Source organism: Myotis myotis, unplaced genomic scaffold (genome assembly GCF_014108235.1).
Source record: "Myotis myotis isolate mMyoMyo1 unplaced genomic scaffold, mMyoMyo1.p scaffold_m19_p_17, whole genome shotgun sequence".
Lineage (NCBI taxonomy): Eukaryota > Metazoa > Chordata > Mammalia > Chiroptera > Vespertilionidae > Myotis > Myotis myotis.
Window position 1 is genome coordinate 28,744,250 of NW_023416321.1, and position 16,581 is coordinate 28,760,830.

At 41.4% G+C, this 16,581-nt stretch overlaps 1 protein-coding gene across 4 annotated transcripts; it reads right to left on the reverse strand.

The window, feature by feature from the left end:
- Nucleotides 1-412: 412 nt before the first annotated feature.
- On the reverse strand, nucleotides 413-12,522 carry CUNH17orf75 (chromosome unknown C17orf75 homolog). Of its 4 annotated transcripts, none has more exons than XM_036341253.1 (10): nucleotides 12,316-12,520; nucleotides 11,641-11,721; nucleotides 9,883-10,008; nucleotides 8,830-8,970; nucleotides 8,529-8,586; nucleotides 7,225-7,344; nucleotides 6,552-6,616; nucleotides 6,070-6,206; nucleotides 4,475-4,578; nucleotides 413-1,957 (listed from the first exon to the last, which is right to left on the reverse strand). In XM_036341253.1, exons 1-10 carry the CDS (start codon nucleotides 12,453-12,455, stop codon nucleotides 1,742-1,744), a joined length of 1,188 nt encoding a protein of 395 aa, XP_036197146.1. In that variant the 5' UTR covers nucleotides 12,456-12,520; the 3' UTR covers nucleotides 413-1,741. The 4 variants fall into 4 exon arrangements, with proteins under 4 accessions (XP_036197146.1, XP_036197147.1, XP_036197149.1 ...); XM_036341255.1 differs by lacking the exon at nucleotides 413-1,957 and adding an exon at nucleotides 1,964-2,470 and having other exon boundaries at nucleotides 4,436-4,578; nucleotides 12,316-12,522; XM_036341254.1 differs by lacking the exon at nucleotides 9,883-10,008 and having other exon boundaries at nucleotides 12,316-12,522.
- Between the last annotated feature and the right edge of the window lie 4,059 nt (nucleotides 12,523-16,581).

Here is a 16,581-nt window from a genome sequence, read left to right on the forward strand (position 1 = left end):
CTGGGTTGCAGGTTCAATCCCCAGTTCTGGGGCATGTGCAGGAGACACAAATCATCTTAATGTTTCTCACATTGATGTTTGTCTCCCTCTCCCCCTCCCTCCTTTCCTTCCTTCCACTGTCTGTAGAAATCAATGGGAAAAAAAACCTCGGGTGAGAATTAACAACAACAAAAAAGTAATATAAAGAATATATACTTATACCTTGGCTATTCTTAAATGACTTGAAGCAGACAATACATTTACTTTTAAATGCCATCTACAGCATGAATTCTTGAATGACGTGAATTTGAAAATGAAAAATGTTTTCCAGACTCAAAATGTTGATAATTTCCAAGTGGACAACCAAGTACATTAGAATAAGTTGGGTTCCAGGGAAGTGCCATAAAATTGCTTACTTCCCATAGTCACTCTGAATTTAATGCTATAAAAATGCTACTTGGATTTTTTTTTTTCTGCACTGCCTACAATCCAAGTTATTAAAGTTTAAAACCATATGAAAGCCTTTATGAAGATCCTGAATTGTATTTCTCATTAAAGGAAAAGAAATGGCTGGGTGAGTCATGTCCCTCGACTTCTGTAGAAGACAAAGCAGGCCAATGTCAGTCATTTTGAAAGTTAACACTCAGCACTTAATGTGAATTTATATGAGTTTAGGAGACAATTTTTACGAACTTGTGTCCCTCCAAGCATCCTGAGGGCAGTGAGAACACAAGACTTCCGATCATCTAAACAAAAATCATTATCAAATGGATTTATTAAAGAGCTACACAGAACAAAGGGCAATGTGTGTAGCTACAATTGGCTTCCACGGGAATTAGAAGCGTTTTTAGCTGAGGGCATTTTTAACTGATTCAGAGTAAAACAATGAGGCTTGAAAACAAACTACAAAAAACTAAAAATCAGTGGGTAACTCTGATATGAAGAATCTGTGTTCTTTATGTTATAGTTTGCATGTAAAATGTATTCTTTAGGAACATGTAACATTTAAACAAAGCATAATGATTCATTTCTGCCTGTCGGATAAATCTCTTCAAATTATTTAAACTCTGTTTAAAAACTTCAGCATTTTCATATGTAAGAAAAAAGAAAATACAGGCTCTTGGCTAATACCTGTGAACAAATGAAGAAAAGTGATGGGGGCCACCTCTCCAGTAGCTTTCCATCAGAGATAATGTTTGATCTTGAAGCTAGTGCATCAGTTTTTAAAGTTCGTTTAATTTTTTACACACTTAAGATTTATTTGCATATCGACTTAAAAGCTAGCTTCATCGTCCATGCCATTATCAATCAGACAAAAAACTACCAAGCACCCATAGAATGCACAGATCTCTTTGAAACAGGGTCATGGTGCTAATCTGTCCTAAGACGAGGAGTACATTTTGAGAAAGAAGTATTATGATTTTTCTGAGAGCAAAGGTTGCTAAATACTGCAGCACACTCCCGAGAGAAGCACAAAATCACCTCTGACGTTTTTTAAGCAACAACTCCCTGAAGTCTAGAATTTATGGGACCAGCAATGTACTAAAAGTTCACAACTCTCAACACACATCTATCTAGGATTCAATGAAGACATTCCTCAGATTTTCATGTCAAATTATGTTAAATTTTAAAAATACAAAATGAAAAAACACAATGCGTTTCAAATCATCTTAAATAGCAATCCTATGACAATTTATAACAACTGTAATTTCAAACACCAACGCTGGAATATGCTTCACAATCCAGTTCTCTCAAAATGCGCTCAAAAACTTTGGGCAGGAGCTTCTTTCATAAATTCTTCAAGGACGGCTACCACATTTTTGGTTTCGGGCATTTCTTCATGTTCCACTTTAACGATCTTCAAAAGGATATCTCCACTACCACAGTTCTTTAGGAACATGTAACATTTAAACAAAGCATAATGATTCATTTCTGCCTGTCGGATAAATCTCTTCAAATTATTTGTGTCTTGTATGGCCTAGAAAAAGATTACCCAGTTAAATATGTGTTTCGTGAGATAAAAATGATGCCTAAAAACACTTCATATCCATCCAGCTGAAAACATTTCATATGTTGCAGAGATGTTTACTTTTTATTTTAAATATTCCCATCATTGTTATCACTAATATGCTGTACAACAAAATCTTATACTAGTATAAAGTAAAAATAGTTTTTAAATCTTCTAAAAATACTTTTAAAAGGTGACAACACTCCTCCCAACAAGAATTTTGAACCCTTAGGCACTAAGCCACTTTTTTTGTGCTTTCCAACTAAGATATGTCACAAATTATAAGGTTGATAATAACTGAGATATAAGCAAGCATTCAACCCAATTAACTGGAAATGCAATGATATGTATGTAGAAGCCACTGAAAACATAAATAAAGTAAATGCCTTCTGAAGATTCTAGTTTTGAGAAGGTCCTATTTAATAGACATCATAGCTAGAAAGTAGATTTGTTCCTCTGTCACTGGACCTAATTAAAATTCAGGGGAGAGAACCAAGATGGCGGCATAGGTTAACGCTGGAGTTTGCTGCTTTGAACAACTACTTCAAAAGTGAAACCAAAAAACGGAAGGGACATCACCCAGAACCACAGGAACGCTGCCTGAGTGGAAGTCCTACAACTAGGAGGAAAGAGAAACGCATACGGACACTCAGAGGAGGCGCAGTGCTGAAGTCAAATTCTGAGGTGCGGAGTGCGCGGAGCGGGCTGGCGGCGGAGGGCGCGGTTGGCGTTTTCAATCGGGAGGGAGTCACAGACTCTGAGCTCCAGATCCGGGCGAGTCTTTAGGGACCCAGACTCAAACGGGAGAAGCGGGACTGTCTGGCTTCGGTCAGAGCGAGTGCAGCTTTCTCTCTGAGCTTTGCAGCGGGTGCTGGGACTCAGAGAGGCAGAGCCCCTGGGGACAGGACTGAGAGCCGCCATAACTGCTCTCTCTGGCCCACCCTGTTGATCCTGTGCGACCCGCCCCGCCCAAGCCCTGCACACAGGCATTTGCCGGATAGCCTCAGGCAAACGCCAGATTAGCACCTCCCTAGAGGACAGAAGTTCTCTCACTGCTGACACAGCTGATTCTCATAGCCACTTGGCCTGGAGGTCAAACCCTCCCTGGAATTAGCTACAACAATCAAGATTTAACTATAAGACTGTGAACAAAGACCACTAGGGGGTGCACCAAGGAAGCATAACAAAATGCGGAGACAAAGAAACAGGACAAAATTGTCAATGGAAGATATAGAGTTCAGAACCACACTTTTAAGGTCTCTCAAGAACTGTTTAGAAGCCGTCGATAAACTTAATGAGATCTACAAGAAAACTAATAAGACCCTCGATCTTATATTGGGGAACCAACTAGAAATTAAGCATACACGGACTGAAATAACGAATATTATACAGACTCCCGACAGCAGACCAGAGGAGCGCAAGAATCAAGTCAATGATTTGAAATGCGAGGAAGCAAAAAACACCCAACCGGAAAAGCAAAATGAAAAAAGAATCCAAAAATGCGAGGATAGTGTAAGGAGCCTCTGGGACAGCTTCAAGCGTACCAACATCAGAATTATAGGGGTGCCAGAAGATGAGAGAGAGCAAGATATTGAAAACCTATTTGAAGAAATAATGACAGAAAACTTCCCCCACCTGGTGAAAGAAATGGACTTACAGGTCCAAGAAGCGCAGAGAACCCCAAACAAAAGGAATCCAAAGAGGACCACACCAAGACACATCATAATTAAAATGCCAAGAGCAAAAGATAAAGAGAGAATCTTAAAAACAGCAAGAGAAAGAAACTCAGTTACCTACAAGGGAATACCCATACGACTGTCAGCTGATTTCTCAACAGAAACTTTGCAGGCCAGAAGGGAGTGGCAAGAAATATTCAAAGTGATGAATACCAAGAACCTACAACCAAGATTACTTTATCCAGCAAAGCTATCATTCAGAATTGAAGGTCAGATAAAGAGCTTCACAGATAAGGAAAAGCTAAAGGAGTTCATCACCACCAAACCAGGATTATATGAAATGCTGAAAGGTATCCTTTAAGAAGGGGAAGAGGAAGAAAAAGGTAAAGATACAAATTATGAACAACAAATATGCATCTATCAACAAGTGAATCTAAGAATCAAGTGAATAAATAATCTGATGAACAGAATAAACTGTTGATTATAATAGAATCAGGGACATAGAAAGGGAATGGACTGACTATACCTGGGGGGGAAAGGGGTGTGGGAGATTCGGGAAGAGACTGGACAAAAATCGTGCACCTATGGATGAGGACAGTGGGTGGGGAGTGAGGGCGGAGGGTGGGGCGGGAACTGGGAGGAGGGGAGTTATGGGGGGAAAAAAAAGAGGAACAAATGTAATAATCTGAACAATAAAGATTTAATTAAAAAAATAAATAAATAAATAAATAAATAAATAAATAAATAAAAATAAAAAAAAAATAAAATTCAGACAAAAGTTATATGTGGCGGTTGGCACACAATTAATTACCTTTAGTTTAAAGTTCTCCAGTACTTGTCGAAAAAGAAAAGGGTTACCTCCTTCAGCACCATTCAAAAAAGCCTGCATCCAATCCTCACAAAATCGGTTGCTTCCTATAAAATATTTTAGAAAAATTAAATAAAAATGAAATTCTATAAAGCCCAAACATTTATTCTTTTTTCTTTCTGTTTATTTACTTTAAAATATGGGTTTTTAAAATTTTTTATTGTATTTTTTTTTTAACTTAGGTGGGGTTTATTGATTTCAGAGAGAGGAAGGGAGAGAATGAGAGAGAATTTCCCTTGACTGCTTTCTGCATGCCTCGTACTGGGGATCAAGCCATGCAGCCCAGGCACATGCCCTACCTGGAATCAAACCATGACCTCCTGGTTCATAGGTCAACACTCAGCCATTGAACAACACTGGCCGGGCTCTATTTATTTACTTTAAATTGAGGTATACATGGCATATAACATTATATTAGTTTCAAGTGTACAACATAATGATTTGATATTTGTATACATGGTGATATTCTTTATTTCTTTATTAAATAACACACTTATAATGAATTATATAAGACTTCTATAATGGTCTAAGAAAACTGTACTACCTAGCTAAGAACACCAAAATAGCTGAAGCCCCCATGTGCTACTTCTCAACTGCATTCCCCCTTCTTTCCCATTAGAAAGGATATCATTCCCATGTATTCCTTTAAACTCTTGTCACGTACTTTTGTATCTCTAAGCTCTATATAGTATTATTTTGTGTATGTCAAAACTTTTATGTATTTTTCCTTAATTTTTTTATTGTGGACAATATTACAGATGTCCCCTAATCCCCCACTGACCCCTCCACCCAGTCTATGTATTTTTCTTTTTTTCATATTGAAAGGAAAATAGTTTAATTAAGATTTAAGATTCACATTATGATAAATGATAACTTTAATACACCCTTTAAATTTACTATGTATTTTTCTTTAATGGCTGTTTCACTAGTATGTTTGAGCTATATGGAGACATGTAGCTCTAGTTCATACATTTTCACTGGTATATTCCATTGCATGAATATAGCAGTTTATCAGATAATTTTCCTGTCAATGGAAGCATTTCAGTTGCCTCCAATTCTTTGCTATTTCAAACAATGCCTTTATGAACATTTTTGTATTTGTCTCCTTGTATAAATATACAAGAGTTTTTGCCCAACCGGCATGGCTCAGTGGTTAAGTATCGAACTATGAACCTAGAGGTCACGTTCAACTCCCAGTCAGGGCACATATCTGGTGGAGGCCATGCAGGGGGCAACTAATCAATGATTCTCTCTCATCATTGGTATTTCTATCTCTCCCTCTCCTGTCCTCTCTGAAATCAATAAAAATATATTAATATATATACACACAGAGTTTTTCTATATACTTAGGAATGGAATTGCTAGGCATGACATGATTTTCCATGTTTTTAGAATGGCTATTGTTTGCGATGAGTCAGGATAAACTTGTAAAGATGCACAGGGCAGGAAGGATAAGTTTGTACTATTTGTTCAGAGTACAAAAACAGAGACAGACTCACAGGAGCCACGGAATGGCTGCTTCAGAGGTCGTGACTCACCTGCGTTGTAGAACTGAGGCTGGGAACTACTGCAGTCAATGACCACAGACTTATGCTGCTCCTCCGTCATGGCCATGCACAAAGATGTCATGGTGCCTTCGTGAATAAGGCCTTGAAGACTGGCCACACTCAGAAACCTGCCACACACACAGTCCTTTACCACAAACAATATTGCAGGATGGGATGGAGAAAGCAAATTCATTCTGAACTATGGGAAATTTAAAAACATATCAGGCCCTGGCCAGGTAGCTCAGTTGGAGCGTCATCCCAAGGTTGCGGGTTCGATCCCCAGGCAGGGCATGTACAAGAAGCAACCAATGAATGCATAAATAAGTGGAACAACAAATTGATGTTTCTCTCTAACATCAATCAAACAAATATTTTAATGTTCTTTTAAAAAAAAATAAAAAATAAAAATATAAAAACATAAATATCAGGCTTGCTGTGTAAAAGTTTCTTCTCTTTGCAAAACTATTCTTTACCTGTTAATGTCTCTCTTTGTTTTTTCATCTGATTCTTTAACCTCAACAGGAGTATAACTCAGAGCCTACGAGAGAAAAATAAAGCCTAATTGATACAGGTATTCCAGTTTTCCTTATGAGCAACTACTTGTGACTAGGTGTCACCTTCCCCCAAACGACCACCTGTTGATGGGTATTGCCCAGGAGCTCTCCTGAGCCTCGTGCAGCTGCTGCTCACTAACAGTCTGAAACTGGCTTTCCCACCTGGTCGCATGGGACCATCCAGTCTCTGTTGCATCTGCCATCACAAATTTCAATGAAAAAACTGGCCATTTACTCAAGCCTTCCCAGTGTCTGGATATTTTAGTGAATTTTCATTTTTTTCCTGAATATTTTCATATAGTTAAAACACTTTGGATTTCTGTTTTCCTTCTCAAATTATTTGGAAATTACACCTCTCCCAGATCATCTGAAAAATTATTTTAAATTGTTTTATCCTATTAGGAAGACCCACTATTTGCAATTCCACCTTAATAAAGTCCCTTTCTAGATCCAAGTGAATAGAGTGCAAGCATTGCTTGAGTAATATTTGGGGGGGGAGTAATATTAAAGAAAATGAGTAAGTCTTTAAATAATCCAAACTCTGCTCAACTGGTTCTCAGTTAAGGAAATGGTTTCGTTGGGCCACACTTACAGCGTGTAGCAAAAAGGTAAGCTGCTCCTGAAAGAGAAGAACCACCCTCTGGATCGGGCACACGACATCCTCAAACCAGCTACTCAGGTAGGACTTTACGTGGTTCTCCAGGCCCCTTTCCTAGATCAAGAGAGAACGTCATTGCTTTAACATAGCCTTTACCTTAGTGGACTTAACATTTTCTTCACGATATTCTTGACAGTGAAAGAACTGCGGACAAACACCTCTTTTTTTAAGCTAACACCCATTCAAAAAAAAGGAATTATGATATATAAAATACTGAGAAATGCATTATATAAAATCAAAGTCTGAAAAAAAAAATGAAAGACTGGATAGGGCTCTATGCTATCTCTTCACTGGGAGGAGTTGTGCATTACATGTCCAGCTCCCCACAGTATACTCATTGGAGATACGCTCCTAACAATCCTGGTACAGTGTCTGACACATGTATGTACTAGCTTACAAAGAGCCACTTGAATGCCTGAAGGAATGTAGGCAGTTCATTCACACTGTGAATAGGGAAGAATACAAGTTAACTTGTCAAAACACTCGATCCCACTCCATTTGTCAAACGTGCTGCCAAGTGCACATCTGGCTTCCTGGGCTGAGCTGCTCTCTGGGGACTAGAGGAATTGCTCCAGTCGGAGAGCAGCTCCCCCAGACTCAAATCCCTGGCTCACTCCTATGCTACCCTTTTCTGCAGTGTCTTTTAAGTGCAGGATAAGTAAAAGGAGATATTACCTTATGTAATGGGTAGTGAATTTATAAGGGTTATGACTTTAAAAACTGCTATAAGCTGAATGGATCGTTTTTAAAAGGTATAAATAAATTAATAGATGTGGATATATATAATTCATAAAAGATCAATGAACGAAAAATAGAACATTTCTAAAAATCTTTGATGTTGAGTTCAAGGACAGTCGCTACCATTGCAAAGTACGTCATTGCAAAGGTGCCAGAGGCTTCATGGACCATTAGTTCTGACCATAATACTAGTATAAATCTTATGTGCCTAGAAATCAGAAGAGCACCTCTTCCTCACTTGACATGTCACCATATACCATTGAATTTAATGGACTGAATTTTTTATGGATACAAAACATCAGAAGCAGACTTGTGAAACTTACAGCCCTTATAGGACTATGTTCCTTCTTCCCTTAACAAATACCTTCCAACTAGCCCTCCAAGCAGCGCATTTTTAGAATTTAGGTGTCATTGGTCTACCTGTATAATTTGACAAGTACAGAAGTTATAGTATGTTAATCACCTCAGTCTCAAAAAAACTATTGACTCAATCACCTTACCTCACAGCTCATGTTATTTTTCAGCCCTTGAATGTACTTGTCCAATTCAAGCCTGAAAGTATGTTCTTAAGGAAGTAACAATGGATGAATCAAGAAGTGTTTTATCTCTCAATAGGAAATATAAAGTCTTGCAAATAACACAAACTGTACATTAAAAACAAGCCAAGACAAACTGGTCATATAAAGATATGAAATCCAAGTAAATATAAGGGGTAGGAAAGCCTTTTAGAGGAGTAAGACCCCTTCTCTTGCCTCCCCACGATTTCCTTCCTGATATCCTCAAAGACCAAAGAAAGGATATAGCTCAAGTCCTTTTTCAGACCCTCCTAAAAAACAGACCACGTACTCTGAAGGGTTATGTTCAGAGTCCATTGCTGATTCAGGAAGCAGTTTTTCTTGTTGGAAAAGGCAGTAGTAACAACCAACCCGGTAACCTGGAATTCTAGAAAAGAAAGAAAAAAGTTCTATGTATTATTCTGATAACTCATGCATCTAATTTTATGGGCTGTTCTGAACCCTGGTCATCTTGATCTGGCAATACTGTTATATTGCTAACTAGGTCAGAACTTTTAAGACTTCTCCTTGGTTTACTCATAACAGCAGAGGAAAATGAATGTATACCATAATGGGTTTCAGCTAAAGCAGCACCTAACAAACATGGAATTTCTTTGAATTCACCTGTTTTATGGGGAAAATGCATGCAAGTTTCACTCTCGTTCATAGTACATGTCTACATAAATATTAGCATGTTCTCTCCCTCCCCCAAACCTTCACGAATCACTGGAGCTCCAGGCAGATGCGACATGTTTACCCTGTGGCCTTATCTTTGACCTGTGGCCTCACATTCTTGAGGGGACTTGATGCCAACATCATGGTCTGAAGTGAACTACAATCGAGGTGTGTAATAGAAAGACGGCTGGAATTCAACTGAGGACACCTATATTCACACCTGAACGCCATGAATGTGACCAGCCTTGTGACATGAACGTCTCTGAATTTATTTCCTCATCTGAAAATGTAAGTAAGGGTATCTGCTCTATTGCCCCTTTGTAGAGACAATGGCATCATACTTTGTGAAAGCACTTCACAAACTGTACAGTGTGCAACTTGGGTTTTGTGATTAACTCTTTTCTCCCAAGTCCAAGACTAAATCAGTACACTTCGGCGGGAAAGTCTCTGCTGTTGAATTAATTCCATCCCACAAATGTTTACGTGTGAGGCCCAGTGCTCAAGCAGGCAGAGAACAAGGATGGATTTTGCAGGTCGAGTGGGAGTTGATCTTTCGGAGTTTCTCATCACTTCTCATATTTAGCTCAGAAATAAAAACTCGGGACACAGCACATTTTACACTTACCTCAGCTCCACAGATGCAACATTACCCAGCCCTTCAAAGACGGCTCCCTTAGAAAGACGCTTAGCTATGAAACTGCGCAGCTCTGGCTCCACTTCAGATGGTAGATTAGTGTCCGCCAGGGAGAGGCTTGACAAATGAAAGACACACAGTGCTTATCAGTGGCCTACTGCATTCACACCCTGCAAGTCAGACAGATTAGTACTAAAAGCCAGAGTCCCTTTAAGGACTTGGAAAAACTTTGACTACTAGTGAGGCTGATAGGAGTGCGTGTCAGTCACCAAGTATGAGCTACCTCATCAAAGAATTTAAAATTATACTATCTTTCACCTCATTCTGTCTAGTGTGATGACTCCATTGGGACCCCCCAGTCCACCAGCCTTACCTTTATTCCATAGTCCCTCAAGTTCTTATCTCACTTCCCTGTCCATGGCCAGTCATTATAATCAGACCCCTGCACACAAGTCTCATTCAACCCTTTATTTTCATCTCACTGTACTTGCTTAGCAAAACTTCAGCCCTGATAGTCCAGCTCTCTATTTACTCTGCACATGCATCTATGCAGTGGAATCTAGTTGGACAAAACAAAATTAATGATCACTAGCCTCAAGTGGGCCCAGCTCTAACTACATTTCCTGGCTCACTCATTCATCTTTCTACTCCCTAGGTCACTATTTCACGCCTCCTCTTTTTTCCTCAATCCTCCATCTACCTCTTACCCGTGAATAAACACTCTAGCTTAGCAATCGCTCAGGAGCTAAAAATAAAAATTTTAGTTTGGTTTAGGTTAGGATATAAAGTCTATAATTTGAAGATGCAGGAAGAAAAGGTCTTCTATCACCAAACTTCCCAACAGATAATATGAACCCAATACTTCTCAAGGTTCTTTTGTTTTATATTATGGAAAATACATATACAAAGTAGGGAGAATAGTATAATGAACTCACATATACCTACCACCCAGTTTTAACAATTATCAGCTTATGGCCATTTTTTTTTTTTTTTTTTTTAGAGAGAGAGAGGCAGAGGGATAGAGATAAAAACATTGATGAGAGAGACACATCCATTGGCTGCCTCCTGCATGCCCCCCACCAGGGATCAAGCCTGCAATCCAGGCACGTGCTCTGAGCCGGAATCGAACTGGGGACCTCTTGGTTCATGGGTCAACACTCAACCACTGAACCACACCAGCCAGGCATGGCCAATTTTGTGTCATCTGTACCCCCATGCTTGTCTGTACCCTTCCACCTTCCAGACTTATTTTGAAGCAAGTCTCTGGCATCATATCATATCATTTCAATCATAAATTTATCACAGGGTATCTCTACTTTGCATCAAGTGTCAAGGTTCATTCATTCATTCATTCACTTAATAAATATGTATTAAATGAACAAAAGAGAGCAATCCCTCCTGTCCTGGGGTTTATGTTTTAGTGTGCAGCAGAGGCGCTATGAAAGGGGGTATGCTAAGGGTAAAAAAGGAGGATTTTAAATGTTTTGGTACCCATGCGATGTTGACCATTTACTGGAGTTCCTTTCAAGAAACTCAGAATACCTGTCTCTGGCTAACCACCTTGGGCACTATGGGTGTTTGGCGCTGTCCCAGCCTTGAATGCATGAGCCAATGCGGAAATCAAGGTGAGGTTCCGAGGACACAGGTGGGCTTGATGGTTGAGCTCAGGGACAGCTGAGTGGAGACAGGGTCCCACGGACACCTCGAGGATTCACGCACAGGCAGGAGCGAAGGCCAAGCTGTTTTTACCTGAAGTCGTCACCAGAGGGCGTGTCTGCATTTGTGCCACTTGGGCTTCCGTCATCGCTGTCCCCTCTCGGTGGTGCCGACCTACGCGCCACAAAAGCAAGACAGCTATCATGAAGGGCTCCAACTCAAACGGAACTCGGGGCGCCCCCCCACTCAGCAAGCAGGGGAGGGGCGAGCGGTCAGCTGACACGCTGCCAGGGAGAAGTGCCTGTCCTCACGCCCAGGCCACTCCACCACCCAGTGCTGATGGCCCCTTCTCTCCGGGCAACATCAGGGAGAGGAAGTTCCATATCCAGAAGGGCCAAGGAATAAATCCTCTCTGAAAACCAGATGCTAAAGGGCCACGGGAGCCCAAGAGAGTCGGCCGGGCAGAGGATAACGGGGAAGGGGGGGGAGGGATGGAAGACAGCGGGGCGGTAACGGCAGGAAGGACGGGGGTGGAAGCTGACATGGCTGGACATGCAGGCGGGGCACCGCGCTAAACAAAGGCCGCGCCGACGAGAAGGGGCGAGGACAGGACAGGGCCGGGCCGGGGGGAGCGCGGGCGTCGCAGCAGCCGGCACTGGAGTCCCGGATCGGGGCCCGGAAGGACGGCGTGGGGCGAGGAGGGCCCTCAGGGGAGAAGGGGCGTTTGCGAGCGCCGGGGCCGGGCCGCGGGGAGGCCGGGCGCGGCACCTGCTTCCGCGGTAGCTGTAGAGGCAGTAGTGGCTGCTAGGCGGCGGCTCGGGTCTCCGCTCCTCCGCGGAGCCGCCCTCCTCGCTGCTCTCCAGCTCCTTCTCCTCCCCATCCAGCGAGTCCTGCAAGGAGGGGAGCATCGCGGCGGCTCCGAGCGGCCCTGTGTCCCCGCCAAACCGCTCCCCCGCGGCCGGACAGTCCTCGGCGGCAGGGCTCGTCCGGCTCCCGGCCCTCGCGCACCTGAGTTCCGCTGGTGGCGCTGGGCTCTCAGGTGAGGAAGCCGTCCTGGAAGGCTTCTCCCCGCGGGGACTAGGGGGCGCACTAAATCACCTATTGTATCCCGAAAGCCGTCCACCAGTTCTGTTTTAACTCCTTTTTCACCTCTGTGTGCCTTAGGACGTCTAGGAGACTTCCCATGTGATAAAGACGGTACAACTAGCAGGACACATGGAAAAGATAAAGCTGCCCTCCGATCGCCTTTCAGGCACGCCAACACACACGCATCAGTTTGATCAAAGATTTCAAAATGTAAAGGGACGCTCCTCCCTTTAAAAAAGAAAAGGTGAGCAGGTGGGAGAATTTTTTAAATGCTTGAAGAAGGCCTTTCTACACTGCGGACAAAAAGGGGCCGCATGCTAACCTGACTAACGCAGGGAAGGACTGCCTGGCAAACTAAACTCAGACACCTAAAAGGATGTCTGAAATTAAAACCTTTTCAATTAAAAAGCAGTTTATAGCCCTAGCTTGGCTCAGTGGATGGAGCGTCGGCCTGCGGACTGAAGGGTCCCGGGTTCAATTCTGGCGAGGGGCACATGCCTGGGTTGCGGGCTCGGTCCCCAGTGGGGGGTGTGTGGGAGGTGGCCAATCGGTGATTCTCTCTCATCATTGATGTTTCTATCTCTGTCTCCTCCCTTCCTCTCTGAAATCAATAAAGAAATATGTGTGTTTTTTTTTAAAGTAAAAGTAAAAAGCAATTTATATTGCCGAGACCGGTTTGGCTCAGTGGATAGAGCGTCGGCCTGTGGACTGAAGGGTCCCAGGTTCGATTCCGGTCAAGGGCATGTACCTGGGTTGCGGGCATATCCCTAGTGGGATATGTGCAGGAGGCAGCTGATCGATGTTTCTCTCTCATCGATGTTTCTGACTCTCTATCTCTCTACCTTCCTCTCTGTAAAAAATCAATAAAATATATTAAAAATAAATAAATAAATAAATAAAAATAAAAAGCAATTTATAGTAGATAGTCGTGTCCTGGGCTAGTATCTTCCCTGACAAAGACCAACTTTGATGTTAACCGAGCCTATTGTCTTGATCATTTCCATAAATAGTTGAGAGTAATAAGATTAATGCACATGCTTTGGAGAAAAATTTGAATATATCTGTCAGTGTTTTCAATGCACATGCCCTTTGACTATCAAAGAAACACCGGGACATCATCAAATAGATACACTCACATAAGTGCAAAAATATGGGTCCACATATTCCTTGCAGCATGGCTTGTAATGATGACAAACTAGACACAATCTGAATGTTGGTCAGTAGAGGAGTGATTAAATAAGTTATGGTACATGTGATGGTAGGCAGAATAATGACTCCCGAAAAATGACCACATCCTAATCTCTGAAACCTGAAAGCGAGTTACCTTATGTAGCAAAAGGAACTTTGCAGATGGGATTAAATTAAAGATCTTGAAATGGGAAGATTATTTTAGGTTATGCAAGTGTGCCAAATGTAACTACATGTACAAGAATCTTTATAAGGGAGACAGGAGACCAGAGGAAAAGGCAGTTATGATACCTAAAGCAGAGATTGGAGTGATTTGGCACCACAAGCCAAAGAATTCATACAAGCTCTAGAACAGGGGTCCTCAAACTTTTTAAACAAGGGGTCAGTTCACTGTCCCTCAGACCGTTGGAGGGCCGGACTATAGTTTTAAAAAAAACCTATGAACAAATTCCTATGCACACTGCACATATCTTATTTTGAAGTAAAAAAACAAAACGGGAACAAATACAATATTTGTATTTGCATGTGGCCCGCGGGCCGTAGTTTGAGGACCCCTGCTCTAGAAGCTAGAAAAGGCCACCAATGGATCTTCTGATCCTTCAGAAGAAACACAGCCCTGCCTACCCATTTCAAATGTCTGTAATGTAATAACTGTGTTGCTTTAAGTCACTACATTTGTGATAATTTGTTACCGCAGCAATAGCAAACTAACACCTGTATCAGAAGACTATACAACCATTAAAAAGAATGAGTTAGAATATGTGCACATACAGAAAGACAATCAAATATTTGTTTTTGTCCCAAAGAAGCTGACAATACAACTGAAGAGAGAAAGCATGCACATGGGGAAGGGCAGAATGTGATGACTGCTAAGAAAGTACTGTGGACAGCTAGGGTGATCTTAGGAATCTTATTACTGGCCTCTTGAACTTTACCATCTATGAGCATAATCTGAGGACATTAGACTCTGCAAGTTGGTCTATTAACTACCAACAGCAATAACAATACCAATATAGCATTTGTAGTTTAACAATTGCTATTTATTTAGCAGTAACCAGGGGTCAGGATATTTGTCTATTTTATTGCATTTACACTTGGACCAACTCTGTAACAGAGAAGTTTATCCTTATTTTATAGATGAAGAAACTGAGGCTCAGTCAATATAAGTGATCAAACTATGTTTATCTGACTTCCAAATCCATACTCTTATCTGTTGTTTTTTAATAATTTCATAATTTTATTGAGAGAGAATCATTGATCGGTTGCCTCCTGCACACCCCACAGCAGGGATCGAGCCCACAACCTGGGCATGTCCCCCTGACCAGAATTGAACCCAGGTCCCTTCGGTCACAGCCTTATGCTCTATCCACTGAGTCAAACCAGCTAGGGCAGTGGTTCTCAACCTTCCTAATGCCGCGACCCTTTAATACAGTTCCTCATGTTGTGGTGACCCCCAATGTCATTGTTACAAATTGAACATAATGAAAGCATGGTGATTAATCACAAAAACAATATGTAATTATATATGTGTTTTCCGACGGTCTTAGGTGACCCCTGTGAAAGGGTCATTAGACATATAAGCATAACCAATGGACATAGACACTGGGGGGTAGGGGAGGCCAGGGGATTGTCAAGGGCGGGGGAGAAAAAAAAAAGGACACATATGTAATACCCTTTGTAATACTTTAAGCAATAAAACAATAAAAAAAAAGAAAGGGTCATTAGACCCCCAAAGGGGTCGCAACCCATAGGTTGAGAACCGCTGAGCTAGGGCTTAACTTTTGTGTTTTTTTTATATTGTAGTCACTTGCTTTGGTCTTAGAAACAACCCTGAGAATCATGCTCCAATAGTGTGGCCTACAGGAGCCTTCATAATCTAGCTTCTACCTCCCCCTCTGACTTCCTATCCATCCCTCTTGCTCACTCTGGTGTTTCTCAGACACTCCAGTTTTGTTCCAGGTTATTAGTCTTTTAATTGCTCTTCTGCCTGGAATGCCCCCAGATAATTGTCTTCTTTCTTTACATCATTCAGGTCTCTGCACAAATGTCACCTCCTCAGAGACCTTCTCTGGCTGTCCTATGTAAAAGGATATCCCACACACACCTCTACTGCTATCCCATCAGTCTATATATCCTATCTGCATCACACCTACCACACCGGACAGTATTTATTGTCTGTCTCCCCACTAGCATGTCAGCTTATTCAATGACATATCCTCCATCCTAGCCCATGGCCTATGGTGCTCAAGAACTCTTTGCTGAATTAAAGATTTTGCAACCCCTTGGCATCATTTTCTTGCATGTTTCCCCTTACACCATATTAACGATATTAAAGCACACCTGCATTCCATGTTAACTTTATAGAAAAATAATGGTTAACATTTATAGAGTATTTGCTGTGAATGAGGACTCTTTCAAGTGCTTTACATATACCAGTGATGGCGAACCTTTTGAGCTCGGCGTGTCAGCATTTTGAAAAACCCTATCTTAACTCTGGTGCCGTGTCACATATAGAAATTTTTTGATATTTGCAACCATAGTAAAACAAAGACTTATATTTTTGATATTTATTTTATATATTTAAATGCCATTTAACAAAGAAAAATCAACCAAAAAAATGAGTTCACGTGTCACCTCTAACACGCGTGTCATAGGGTTAACATCAATGATGAGAGAAAATCATTGATTGGCTGCCTCCTGCATCACTCATGTAATTCTCACAATCCCATGAGGTTGATGTTATTATTATCCCACTTTACA

What these genes read in the sequence shown, in the direction of transcription:
- CUNH17orf75 (XM_036341253.1), bottom strand. Translation starts at nt 12,455, where the DNA reads ATGCTCCCCTCCTTGCAGGACTCGCTGGATGGGGAGGAGAAGGAGCTG. An exon ending in ACAAAGAGAGACATTAACAG is followed by an intron (nt 6,207 to 6,551) that starts GTAAAGAATAGT and finishes TGTGTGTGGCAG; the next exon opens with GTTTCTGAGTGTGGCCAGTC. An exon ending in TGGAGAACTTTAAACTAAAG is followed by an intron (nt 1,958 to 4,474) that starts GTAATTAATTGT and finishes ATCTTTTTCTAG; the next exon opens with GCCATACAAGACACAAATAA.